Source organism: Gallus gallus, chromosome 5 (genome assembly GCF_016699485.2).
Source record: "Gallus gallus isolate bGalGal1 chromosome 5, bGalGal1.mat.broiler.GRCg7b, whole genome shotgun sequence".
In the NCBI taxonomy this organism is placed as follows: domain Eukaryota; kingdom Metazoa; phylum Chordata; class Aves; order Galliformes; family Phasianidae; genus Gallus; species Gallus gallus.
Window position 1 is genome coordinate 8,087,454 of NC_052536.1, and position 13,601 is coordinate 8,101,054.

The 13,601-nt window shown below is 37.0% G+C and overlaps 1 protein-coding gene across 5 annotated transcripts in view; it reads left to right on the forward strand.

The window, feature by feature from the left end:
- The window catches only part of GALNT18 (polypeptide N-acetylgalactosaminyltransferase 18), a 298,270-nt gene that overhangs the window by 194,732 nt on the left and 89,937 nt on the right, over positions 1-13,601 (forward strand). For all 5 annotated transcript variants that reach the window (XM_046941603.1, XM_046941602.1, XM_046941604.1 and 2 more), the window contains one exon: positions 7,336-7,502. In XM_046941603.1, the coding sequence (XP_046797559.1) occupies positions 7,336-7,502 (167 nt within the window). The remainder of the gene's footprint in view (positions 1-7,335; positions 7,503-13,601) is intronic.

A 13,601-nucleotide genomic window follows, 5' to 3' on the forward strand; every position in this document is an offset into this window, starting at 1 on the left:
AAAGTGTGTAATTCTGAATATTGAGAATAAAAATTAGCAAGAAATTACTGCAGGTTTAAGACATCAAAGTCTTCCTTCACACACTGTACCATCAAATTGAGGAACCAAATACAACATGTGAACCAGAATAGAAATAGGCTCAAGAAGGGTGCAATCATCAGAGAATTTTAAGGAAAAATGTAGTGGACACACTCTTTGGGCTTTACTGATAAATAACAACTAGCAGTCATAGATCTCTCTGTTTTCTCATCAAAATTATGTGCCTGTGTTCCTGCAAAGTCTCTTAGTACTGAGAAATACTGTAGCCCCTTTTAACATCATACTTGTATGACTCAGCTGTAACCTTTGTTCTGTCTACAGTGGTCATATCAACATAACTCAGCAGCACTGGGGAGAATTGCTGATGCTGTCTCTCACAAGGCATCCATGTATTTCCTTGTGCTGCAGCTGGGCACTGCTGTTTACCACCCATATAGCCATCTGTTAGCCCATAATGTGTCTGAGTAACAAATAACTGCTGACTCTAATGAGCTTGGAAGCATTGAGGAAAGCAGTATTGGCCTTACTGAGCATGGGAACAGGATAATACTCTATATTCATTATAGTTCTGTTGTACTCAATTATCTTAAGTAGGGCAGACAGTACCCGCAAAGCTTGTCGTGAGTGAAATGTTGAACAAACTCAAACAGAAAGGTGTTACTAAGAGGTAGGTTATTTTGGGATCCCAAACCTGTGTACTAAATCTCCCTTTGAGTGGATGTAGTTTAAGATTCTGCTTTGTTGGCTTGTAAATTTCTTGCTGCCTGATCAAATGCAAAAGAGTGGTAACATTGGTTTTTCCTTATGTGATGAAGGAGTGAGGAGTAGTGGGGAAAAATAAAGATGTATAACAGGACCCGAGTAGAGGAATTCTTCTCCTGCACACGTGATATGAAGGGAGTGGCTAAGGGAACTTTTTCAATCACTATTAACTACAGTCAACCAAAGATCTTTTCCCTTTGTAAAAAATGGTATTTGTATGAAGAATTGAAGACCAGAAGGGGAGAATTTAAAGATCAGATTGTTTTTCCTCCTTGGAGATTGCTAAATATGTGGTACTGGTACAACGTTTGACTTGCTGCAGATGTGCCCTTTTCCCAGCTGAGTCAGTGCTATTTGGCAACTAGAAGAAGCAGAGAAGGTGCCCTGTTTCCTTTGCAGAGAAAGGCTTGGATCATTTTTTTAATTGCTTTTTACTTCAAATGGTTCACCAGTCCTGGGTTGTATTGCTTTGAGTCTCAGTTCAGCAAGGGAAAATGGTAGAAGCCTTGAAGAACAGTAGAGTTGGGGTCAGAATGGAATATGCAGGATATCCATAGAAGAGAGAAAGTTTAAGTCTTTGCTCATTGAGGAGAGTTATGTGTTTTTAAGACAAAAGCTGTTTATATGTGTACGTCTGTCCAAATGTCTGTCCCACTGTCAGTATTGCGGTGGTACACGCAGACCTGTATGTAGTATGCAGAACAGCATCAAATCTGTATAAACTTGTAGGCTTTCCTTTATTAAAACTGATGTAGGAAAAACACGTGATCCCTAATTGTGAGGTTCAAGTTAGGAATTTTTATGTTAGCTCTGTTTATCCCTAAAATCCAGCTCCTAGGGATTTGCATTCCATAAGCTTTAGCTTCATCTGAGCTTAAATCACCATGTATCCATGAAATAATTCTATTTTACTGGACTTTGTTAGTGATGTATATGACTCCATGTTCGTTTACACAGTGTTCTGTTGTTTCTAATTGAAATAGACAATCTAAATACTGCATATGATGTTTGATATTTCAAAGGAATCCTTTATAAAGAGCACAAAAGTCTGGCCCTTTTCTTACAAGATTATTTTGGATAGAAATCCTAAAATTACCAAATTATTCAGCAGTGTTGTGAAATATCTGCTTCATTCTCCACTCTTTTATTCATTTCTACCATTGATTGTTCTGTCTTCTTTTCTTCCAACTGAGTCATAGCAGTGGCCACCCTCTGTAATTCTGGTTTGTGCTTTGGTGCATCTGCCCAAATGGCTCTTCTAAAAGTATTTAATATCACTAGCAAAGTGGCTGCAGTCTCCAATTGTTAAAATAACCCAAGTTAATAATGCTGTACACTTGTTTCTGCTCTTCCCAGTTTTCTCCTTTAAGTGGAAGAAGATGTAATCCATGTTCACTTTTGCTCTCGTGTTATAACATGACTTTTCTTCATTTGGTATACATTGATGTTGAGGGCAACAAAGCTGGTGAGGGGTCTGGAGCACAGACCTTATGAAGAGCGACTGAAAGAGCTGGGGTTGTTCAGTCTAGAGAAGAGGAGGCTCAGGGGAGACCTTATTGCTCTCTATAACTACCTGAAGGGAGGTTGTAGTGAGCTGGGGGTCAGCCTCTTCTCCCGGGTGACTAGTGATAGGACGAGAGGTAATGGCTTCAAGCTGCGTCAGGGAAGATTCAGGCTGGACGTTAGGAAATACTGCTTCTCTGAAAGGGTGGTCGGGCACTGGAACGGGCTGCCCAGAGAGGTAGTGGAGTCACCGAGCCTGGTGGTGTTTAAAGAGCGTTTGAATGTTGTGTTAAGGGACATGATTTAGCGAGAACCATTGATGAAGGGCAGATGGTTGGACTGGATGATCCTGTGCGTCTTTTCCAACCTTAGTGATTCTATGATTCTATGACGTGTACACAGGATAACCCTTGGCATAGCACTATCAGAGTTGAACAATTTTTGGCCAAACAGGTGTACAGAATTCTCCTTATGTTCATAAAAATGGGTTTTATTGAGATCATAGGATCCCAGCTCACTGTTCTAAGTGCTTTAGTCAGAGAAAGGGATTGGTTTTAAGTACCAAAAAAAAAAAAAAAAAAAAAAAAAAAGGATTTTATTGTATAATTTTATCAACATGAGTATCTTTAATAAAAGAAGTGAGGAATCAATCAGGTACAATTAAATCAATGTTGTAAGATGCTTAGGAGAGCAAGAACAAATCACTTTTGCTACGATCTTGGAATTCACCTGTGTATTTATCAGCTTCCCTGTCATCCAATATTTCCTTTTCTCCCAGTATTTTGTTTTTTCTGTCACCAATCTCTAAAAAATGTTGGCCATATTTGCTTGTAGTTGTATGGAAACTGTGTGCAAATTCCTTACACAGTTGAATGCTGCCTTTATTCTCTTGTAAAAGATTTTGACCACAAACAACATTTTCCAGATTTGCAACAGAAATTAACTTAAGGTTTTGCTGTCTTCAGTTCCGTAATACTGCACTGTAGTACTCAAAGATCGGGAGAAAAGAAAAATGATTTGTTGTTCAATGCCAGTTTTATTACTGTAGTTTAATTAACACTTAAAATACTGATAACACTTTAAAGGGAAAAATGAAGAATAAAAACAAATCAATAAATTTTAATACTTAAGGTGGAATTCTTACAAAACTTGGATCTTTTGCAACATTTTTAGTGCTATTTAATTCATTTTTGCCAGAATGGGTTTTTTGTTTCCTCCTATGCATCTTAAACTTCTCTTTGTCCTTTTGGTGGATGACAAAACAATACCAGGTCTTGAAGAAAATAAATTTCTGTTTCTGCTTATGTTTCTGATAAATTTTTATTCAGTTGGAAGTAATGCATCCTCCCACATAGATTCTTAAAATGAGACCTTACCCTCGATTTTTTAGTAGTATCCTTCATTGTATCCTGTATTAAAAAAAAAGAAAAAAGGAAAAAAGAAAAGCTATGACACAATGTTGTGATTTAGACTCAAAATATGCTCAGTTGGTGGCTCTGATACCCATGTGACACTTAAGTGAAAGGTTCTAAAAAATTGCAGAAAATACTTCTTTTTCATAATGTATATATTTGTAGAAGGTCTAATAGATAATTTATTAATACAGGAATTCATTCTTGATTATTGTTCTTACTCCATAGTTATGCTAAAATCATTTTAATGTGACCAGCTGAACTGCTATATCACAATGCATGTATTCAAGATGAATATAATTTTCTCACAGGCAAATATTTGAAAGAAGATTCATAATGTATGCTGTCCTCCAGCTGCCAGAGTTATGCTTGAAATAGAACACCGGGAGTTTCTCTAAATTTCTGGTAACCATGACAACTCTTACTTTAGTGTTATTAGCCCAGTGTAATTTAGCAGGGTTAGTTGTGAGAGGTAAATTTAGCTACACTGAGATGATACTCTTTAGTGTAATTTGAAATCGTATTTAGAATTTGTATTTGAAATTCACTTAATCGTCATCCTGAAGTACGTTTGGTACTTTGCGAGCCTTACTTTGCAAAAGGGAGTGACTGAGACCTGGGCAGGTTGTGGGCTTGTCCAAGGCCCCGGAATGAGTCAGAGGCAGAGCTGTCATTAAAACGTGTACATTGCTGGTTGCCATGCAACTGTGCACCTCTTAGGGCTTAATGGATACCAGAATTTGAACCACACAATTTCCTCCCTTTTTCTCCATTCAGAGTATGTTTTATACACATACACACCTGCCCCTTCCCTGTAGCTATTTCTTTTTCATTCTCAAAGTATAAAATTTTATTACTTGTAAAACTTAGCACAAAGACAGATGCTCTTGTGAAACTGCACAAATTCTCTGCATTCTGTGCAGAAACTAAGTTGGGTATGTTTAATTCCAATTTGTTTAAATAATATCAAGAAGAAAAAAGGAGATAATTTTTACTGTCATGAAAGAAACAATGGAGAATGCAGTTTTCTTAAAACTACACACACTGAATTCAAGCTAGAAGTAAAGATGATAGATGTGCCTGAATGGGGAAAAAAAAACCAGCATCATGAATTCAATTTAGGAATGTACCCTCATTGGAAAAGAACTCATTTGTAAAGCATTTAAAAAAAATTGGACGTGATGGGAGCCTAATTCTGTTGTCTTTTATCGTAGGCAGACATCTTTTGGCGTATACTGGGGCAAAATAGGAGTCAAGTGACATTTGTATCATATACACTGTTCTTGTCTTGTACAGGGTGCCAGACAATGGAAAGCCCTGTCCACTAAGATTTAATTTGAAAAAATGTAAATGAATGCAGGTAGGAAAAATAATACAAGTAATTTCATTTAAATAGATGGAAGAAGTTTTGTTACATTTCAGCTTATGCATTAATCTATGGTAGGGCAACTGTTTTCTGGGGGTCTATTTTGTAACAAGGGTTTGTTTTTAAATATAATTTGCCTATTAGGTGACAATTTTAAATGTTCACTAGAGTTTCCTTTTTATCTTCTTTGTGCATTAATACTGTTGAAGATAACTGCCTATGCTATATAGCTAAAAGACTGACTGTAGCTTTGCTTGCTGTGCCGTTATGTACCTATGCATTTTTTACTGCATTAAAATCACTGAAATGGCAGGTTTTGTAGAGTCTGTATAGGCTAATACTGAAAAAATTATTTCTAAATGCTTAAGACTTCTGAGTAGTTCATACTGCTCTCCTTTTGAATCCTAACTTTCAAAATTTGGATGAAATTTCAATCATTACATCAGAGAGAAATCTGCAAGTTTTATGAACTTGGAAAGGAGACTCCAATTTTGTTAGTTGTTATTTTGTTAGTCTCATTATGTCCATGCAGATTTGTGCATCCGACTTATGTGTAAGAGATGACGCACACAAAGTAACATTATCCATATTACAGTGCAATTTCTTTTGTTCATGCAGAATGGCATGCACATACCAATGCATGAACAGATCTGTTCTTTGGTTATCCGTATCTGTAATAGGACTTAGCATCTCCTGGAAATTATGAGATTTAGCATTTAAAAATTGTGATGGGATTGTAATTACAGGGACCTTTTACAACTCTGAACTTGAAACATACACCTTGAAAATCCTGTTTTCATCTGCTGCTTACCTATTGTGGCACATAAAATTTACAGTTGCTGAAGATTCTTCTTGGTTATGATGATGCTGAACCCGAGTTATCTGTGCCTGTTTTCACTGCTCAGTCACCTAGGCAGGTTTTTAAGCAGTGCTTTAAGAGTTTGCTTGCCTTAGAAGCTGACCTTCTAATGAATTATTTCCGAGGTTAAAATACTCACTCTAGGGTACAGGAGACAAGTGCGGAAAACCATCTGTTCTTGAGAAGATTTGGAAACTCATATGTCGAAAAGTGAAACTTCATGTACTCATATAAAGATGGTACTATTTAGCCTAGAGAAAACGGGGAGATCTCAGTGGTACCTGGTACCAGCACAAGAAGCAATTCTTTCACCCAGTGACAAAGAGAAAAGTACCTAAGACATGTAAGGACTTCTTTACTGGGATTTCCATCAAATTCAAATTACAATAGAGAAAATTGATCGGCCAGCTGAGTTTTGAATAGTGTGTACATCCGTAGTAATGGATGTCACATGTCCTGGGCACTAACTCTCTCTAAAAGCTTTAAAAGCATACATGTAAATGAATTATCTTGAATGAACTTTGTTTTTGTTTAACATCTGGAGAATGATGAAGAATGCCCACATGATATTTGTCTGTACTCATTAACTCTACAGATATTTAAAAAAAATAAATAAATGAAAAAAGTGACCATTTGTCTTCTAAATGAACGTGCAATTGAGGTAAGGAGTGTCATATTCAAGCATGACTTAAAAATTATTTGGCCAAAATATGTATTTATTGAAAGAATAAATACATAAATGCAGGAAAAGGTGAGGGAGCAGACATCCTTCTGCTTAAACTTCCTGCAGAGCTTGCAGATAAGTTTTCTGTCCTTGTACCTTTTTATTTTTTCTGTCTATACAGTCCGTCTGAGCTTTTTTATCAAAGGTGTTGTTTGGAGCTGGGTCTTTTACTGTGTTTTTCTTGAGCTGAAGAAGCAGCCCCATTTCTTGACTGGTAGATATAACAGCAAAAGTAATTAACTTGGCTATCAAGAATATGCTTTTCAAATTAAACGGCAAACTATTTATTCCTGTCTGTGCTGTCCAGAAAGACAATGTGAACAGCTGCAGCTGGGAACTGCATGTAAACAAGAGTTTGCCTTTGGTTTGCAAGCTAATTTTTCAGTGTTTTGGACTTTGAGTGGAAAAGAGAGCTCATTCTGTGCCTTGACTTTGCAGATAGTTTCAGGAAATTGTTTTCAAATATGACTTTTTTTTTTTTTTTTAGGACTAATTCATCTCCTTTTTGTCTATCAGTGCTCTGAGCAGGCACAGGGATCTTCTGATCACTGTCTACAGAAGACATTTGTTTGACTAGGGGTAGATTTCTCTGAAGCAATTCATGTTAACATTGTGACTTTCAAAGATTACATCACTGGTTTTCTGTTTGTTTGTTTACCTTTTTCTTCAGGTGCAGAAACCTTACATTTCCTGACAGACTTCCTGAGGTCAGCATTGTATTCATATTTGTTAACGAAGCTCTCTCAGTGATTCTGCGCTCTATTCATTCTGCTATTGACCGGACTCCTGCTCACCTGCTCAAAGAGATTATTTTAGTTGATGATAACAGTAATAACGGTAAGAGATTTTGGTTGTCCTTTGTTTGTTTGTTTTCATAGAGGTTGAATCGCAAATAAGAATCCTTGAAGTCTGGCTCCTACTCATGCCATTAGCATTTCAGAGGTTTTCAGCGTGTTTTCTCCCTTCCTCATATCAGTTGTACTGGGCTTTGTCTTCAAATATACACAAGGGGCTATGTTTAAAAAGAGAATGTACAAATATAGAATACTGTTTCTTTATGTTTAAGGTGTTTTGTAAGCAGAATTTTGAGTATAAGGACAGATTAAAGACCTAAGATGTCTTATGGTTCTTAGTACTTTAGTATGCTTTGAAGATTCTATGCTTTCTCTGCTCTTCCTGTTTCAGTTGCATGGTTTCATCTTCTTGGGTTTCTTAGACATCTCCTTTAAACTGCTAATACCTTTTCTCTTTTTCTTATTCTCTTCTCTGTTTCATCTGTTCATAGGTTTTCATTGGCAACGTTTACCTTGTTGCTTTTCTACTGTATTAGGATTTTGTTGTCCATGTTCTGAAAGACTGAACTGCTTCTAATTGCCTAGGCTTGCCTAGTTTTTTTTTAATGAGCCCATGCTAGGCATTATTTACAAGTCATGTTCTCGGGCAACTTTACCAATGAAATGTTAATAGTTATGTTGACTTCTAAAATTTGACTTTGCTGTGAAGGGGTTAATTCTGATCTACTAAAATACAAGGAGAATCTGAATTTATCCTGTTGAAATACAGCACTGAACAAAGGTCTTTTCCCATCCTTACCATCATTACAGCTGTTATGCGATCCCTGTAGCTAGATCCTCAGACTTGTTGCTGGTCATAGATGTATGTTGGATTTGAATAGCAGTGAAACTTAATTGTAAACAAATGAGTTCTCCTTCCCAGGCTATACTTTTCATCATTTCTTCTTCTGGTGGCTATCAGCGAAGGAAAATGTAAAACTCTGACTCTTTAAGCACGCACGAAACCCAACAATTTGATTCGGGTTTTATCAAATCTAATTCCAGTCCCAGTGAATACTGCTATGTTTAGGTTTACCGAAGGCTGCCCAAGCTTTTCTGGAAACACCTGCTCATGAAACAGTGTAGGTAAATTGGCACGTGGGATTTATAAGTTGTAATTCTTAGTTTATGGTGCAATTTATGATGTAGCAATGTGATAAAAAATTAAAAGAAAACTTGCTTCAAACCGTAAACTTTGAGCAAACTAAAACAAAACCACACATACAAAACTGACATGAATGCATGCACATATATGCAACTCAGAAATTTTTGAGCTGAGGTAGATTTCTGTTTTGCTTCAACAATGTATTTCACATATGGTTTTGCTGATGCACTATTGCTGGCCTTGATTTTCCACTTCTCCTTCATGCAATACATAGGCATTTGATAGGGAGAATTTTTGCAATGCAACATTGATACATGGTCTTGGGCTCTGGAATGTGTTTGTAAAAACTCGTTCCTGCAATATTCCAAAGAGCTCCAGCTATTATAATGCCAGGAGCTCACTGAATTTTATTCAATATTGGCGCTGCAGTGCCTGAGGCCTCTTAAAGACAAACTGGCCACAAGATGATCATGGAAGAAGAAAAATTATTTGTCTGAAAAAAGAGGTTTCTAGAGTTTGAGTTCCTTTTTCTAGAACTGATGGACATTTATTCCAACAGGCAGTTTGCAGAGCCACGTCAGAAATGTCAGTCATTTTAGTGGCCTAACAAATATGACTCTTGCACTCTGCTCTATAAGCTTCCCAATATTATTTTGTATAGTATTTATTTCCTGAAATAGATAAGAAACCCCAAGGACCACTTAAACTTTCAGGAAGACCTGTTCAGCCACATCTTGTGTTAGTACCGGTATTCATACTGTATGATATGGTATTTTTATGATTGGCCGTGCTTTTTATTCAGGACTACCTTTTTTCTCCTCCAGCACCTCAACCCCTTACATTCCTGACCCCAAACAGAAAGGCAGTAATTGAGAGGAAGATAGCTGTTGGTTTGGCTGCCTTGTCTTGGTGCTGTATGTCATTCTTAAAAAAAAAAAAATCACACTGTGCAGAATGGTACTTAGTTGCCTAGAAAAAGTCTTCAGGATTTGCTTCTGCTCCTTGTTGTGGTTTAACCTGGCAGGTGGTTCAACATCACACGGTCCTTCTCTCAATCCTCCCTTCCCAGTGGGGTGAGGGTGAGAATTGGGGAAAAAAAAACAACAAACAAAGTAAAACTTATGAGCTGAAACTATTTACTAAGAATGTATGTTCACTATGAATGTCTATAACAAATGGTGCAGAATCAATTGCTCACCATCCCCTGACCAATACCCAGCTACCCCCTCGAGCAGGAGAAGAGAACTCCCACCTCCTTCAAAACTCCTTCTGCTTGATGTTATATGATATGGAATATCCCTTCAGACAGTTTAAGTTAGCTGTTCTGATTCTGTTCCCTCCCATCTCTTTGGGCCCTTTGCTGAAAATGGCCTCAGCTCTGTACAACACTGCTTAGCAGCAGGTATAAACATCAGTGTGTTGTCAACTCTGTTTTTCTCCTAGAACCAAAACATAGCATCATATCAGAATCTCTGAAGAAAACAATTCCATCCCAGCTGAAATTAAGACACTCTTTCAAACCTTCCTCTGCTGTATCTTCCCCACAGCGGCAAACTAGATTCCTGCAGTTCTCTTTATCCTAGAGTGTATGCTGAAGGCTTGGTAATAGGCATCCATTTTGAGGTAGATGCTTGGTAGGAGGAGTGATTATAAATATGATTTAGGGTCTTTTCTGTTATTAATTTAAATCTTGAAGTATTTATTTTACTATTCACTTTTACAATATTATTTTTTTGCTATTTTTTTCCTCCTTTTTAGCATCTCTGAAACTAATCCTTTGTTTAGTGTCATTCTAGGTGTTTGTTGTTATATATAGCTCTTCAGCTTCTGCCTGTTAGTGCTTGAAAGATAAGTCTGTTACTCAGTTTCCCTGTGAAGTGACCTGAGCGGGCAAAAGCTTGCTTTGTGCCTGCATCTGGCTCCAGAATCCTCAGAGATCTGTGGGAAGCCTCATTATAAGCACTGTATTTGCTCTGATGCTTTTGCCAAGGATGGCAACTTCTATACCTTAATGTAAGTTTTTTTCAGTGAAGCTGCGACCATGGATCTCACAGGCAAGAAACTTCACAGTATGGGAAGAGACTAGAAAGAAGAAAGTGAGAACAGAGATCAGGCAGAGTGCAAATGAAAATATGTTTTATTTTGAGCCTCTTGCTCTATTTGGTTGGATTCACATAGCAGAATGGTTTAAAACAAAAGCAAATACTATGGTTGGCACTAGAAGAGGGCACCAGAATTTCTTGCTTTTGAGAGGGCATTATATACTAGTAAAGCAGCTTAAATTCTTTTTTTCCAGTCCAAATTTTAAATTTAATAACGAGCACCTGAATTGTTCCTCAATTTCAGTAAATCTGAGTTTTCAGAAAAGAACAGTGGAAGAACTGATTGCTTGTTAAAATTCTGGAAGCCTGATTTCAGAAGCCATATATTCAAGTATGTGGCCAAAGCCTGTACATTTATCTTGAACAATGTAAGCCATAGTACTTCATGCACTTCAGGGTATGTCAAGCAAACTATCTATGACTTCTTCTAAACCTTAGTGCAGTTTTTCAAGTTCCCAATTATGTTTTAGGAGACCTCAGTTAATCTTTGTGAAGCGTCCTCTTTTTTACATGAATGTTTCAAGTTAGCAAATGGTGAAAATGCCAGTGTGTGCCCTTTAAAGGCAGAAAATAGATTGGAAAGGTCCAAAAATTTGATCTTTTATTTTAGTAACACAGTGTGCATGGCTTAGTGTATGTATTTCATCATGTATTGTTTCCTGTGGGAACATGATAAACATAACATTCAGATGGCTCATATGTGCTGCTGAGTACATTATTACTGTGATTCAATGTAATAGAAAGGTAAAGAAAAAAAATACATTTCTGTGACTGCTTGTGCACACTGTATAATGAAAAGATTTATTTAAAAACAGAAACAAAGAAAAACAAAACAGAAAAATACTGAATGCAAGTTCTGCTCATTTGGGTCTCATTCAGTTCTCATATTGTTGTGAAATTGATTAACTGCACTGATTTCAGCCGCTTTACTGTAGCTTAAGTGCTATCTGTCAGATCAAAATCTTTCCCATTCTCCTCAGGAATGCTTTTTTCCTTCAGAGGTGGTGAATGTACCCATTTGTTTATAACACTTGGCAATACAATAATTTGTTCCTTTTTGCCTTCAAAAGAGGAAGATTTCCAGCTGGCTCTTTGCAATTGAGGGAGAGGGGTTTGCACAGAAAAGGCTTTAAAACACCTTTAAGCACCCCTTCCCAAACCTGCCAATGGTTAATTAAACCTCAGAAATGTACTTAGAAAAAGCCTCTGAGCTGCAGGTGACTGAAATAGCATTTTATTCACCCTCTAACTTGTCCTATCCTGTCCTGTAAGGACAAGGTGCTGACCTTCTGTGCCAGTGGAGTTCTGTCCTGGCTTTTGAGGCTTTTTTGCTGGCATTGAGCCCTTCTGCATTATCAAGCACTTCTTGAAGATATTTTAAGCTGATTTGAAATCTATCTAAAAGTTTCATAGTGAGTTATGATGTCTTCAGCTTTGTGGGGAGGCACTATGTATTAATGCGTCCAGAGTATGTATGACAAAATTTTATATTATAGCAATAATTACCATTCTCTCCAACATTTTTTTCCATATTAAAGTTAATAATAAATGTTATAGAATCTCATATTTCATAACGTCTCTTCCTTTTTCTCTGAATGATTCCTAATGAATGAAATACTCAAACATGTTCAGTTTAACCATTATCACTCTTCATCCCGCGATTTCCTTGAATATAGGTATTAAATTGCATTAATATTGGTAAGTGTCAGAAGATTTTTTGATTTATAGTGCTGAAGGCAATTAGTGGAGAGAGGTAGAAAGTGGTCACGTGCTACGGTATCACTCTTGAGAGCTTTGCATCCCTGTCCTCAAAACATTGAACAAAAAGAAGCTTTTCAAAAAGCATCCAGGATCAAGATTTTCGTTAGAAACACGTTTGTTCTTTGTTAATGTTGAAGAGGTATTTGGGAATATGAGTTTGCCTGTTTTATTTTCTTTACAAAAGCAGTGATAAATAAATCTCAGAAGTACTGTTGAAATGTTTGCTAGGTTTTCTACTACAGCGTTCTCTGAAGACGGCTTACTTGCAGGTCTAACAACTAGGTAGGAGCGTTCATTTAAAAAACACATTAATAGGAGTCTCCTTCTGGTCTTTCAGTTCAGTTCTTCTGTGTGGCTTCTTGTTCTTCTCTTATCTTCATGCTAACAAAATTCAACGGCTAATAAATGATTTAAAAACAAGGAAAAAGCCAAACTTTATTCAGACATGCGTTCACTTTGAGGCTGTGGATTATGCGTTGTGTAGGCTTTGATGTAGTTGTAATGATTTGTTTGCCTTACAAGTTAGAGGTCTTAATTCTAAAATCTTTGTTATAAGCAAACTTTCAGTCACGTTTTCATGAAGGATGGCTGTTTAATGCTAGTAAGGAATCAGATGCTAGGAGGACCAGGAAGTTGGCCCCCTTTTAAGATTTGAGAATAAATTTTGCTGTATGCGTTCTAATAGTAGTAACCTTTAGCACTAAGACTTGAATAAATCAATTTTGACAATTTTTGAGTACGTATTTTCTGCTACGTGTCCTTTGCTGATGCTAGGACTGAGATGAGGTGTGTCTGGCTTGTCTGCCATCTACTGTAGGTGCAGGAAGAAAAGTAGAAGCAAAACAGTCCTCTGGCTATCTGTTTCTGCAGCCAGCAGGAGTTAGCAGAATGAGTAATCTTGTTCTGATTTTGAGATGTGAGGTGGTGAAATCTGTGTACACTTGTTCATGCCCCACTGATGTCTAGTAATGCAACTCAAAACTCATGGCAAAAATTAGGAACCTCTAATGTCAATGGATTTGCAGATTCTGGAGCAAATCCTGCAGATTGTGTTCTAGAGTGGCTCCAGAGAGTTTACTCCTCTTTCTTGTTCATGGTTGTGATATTGTATTCAGTTGCTTCTTCAAAGGAGAGA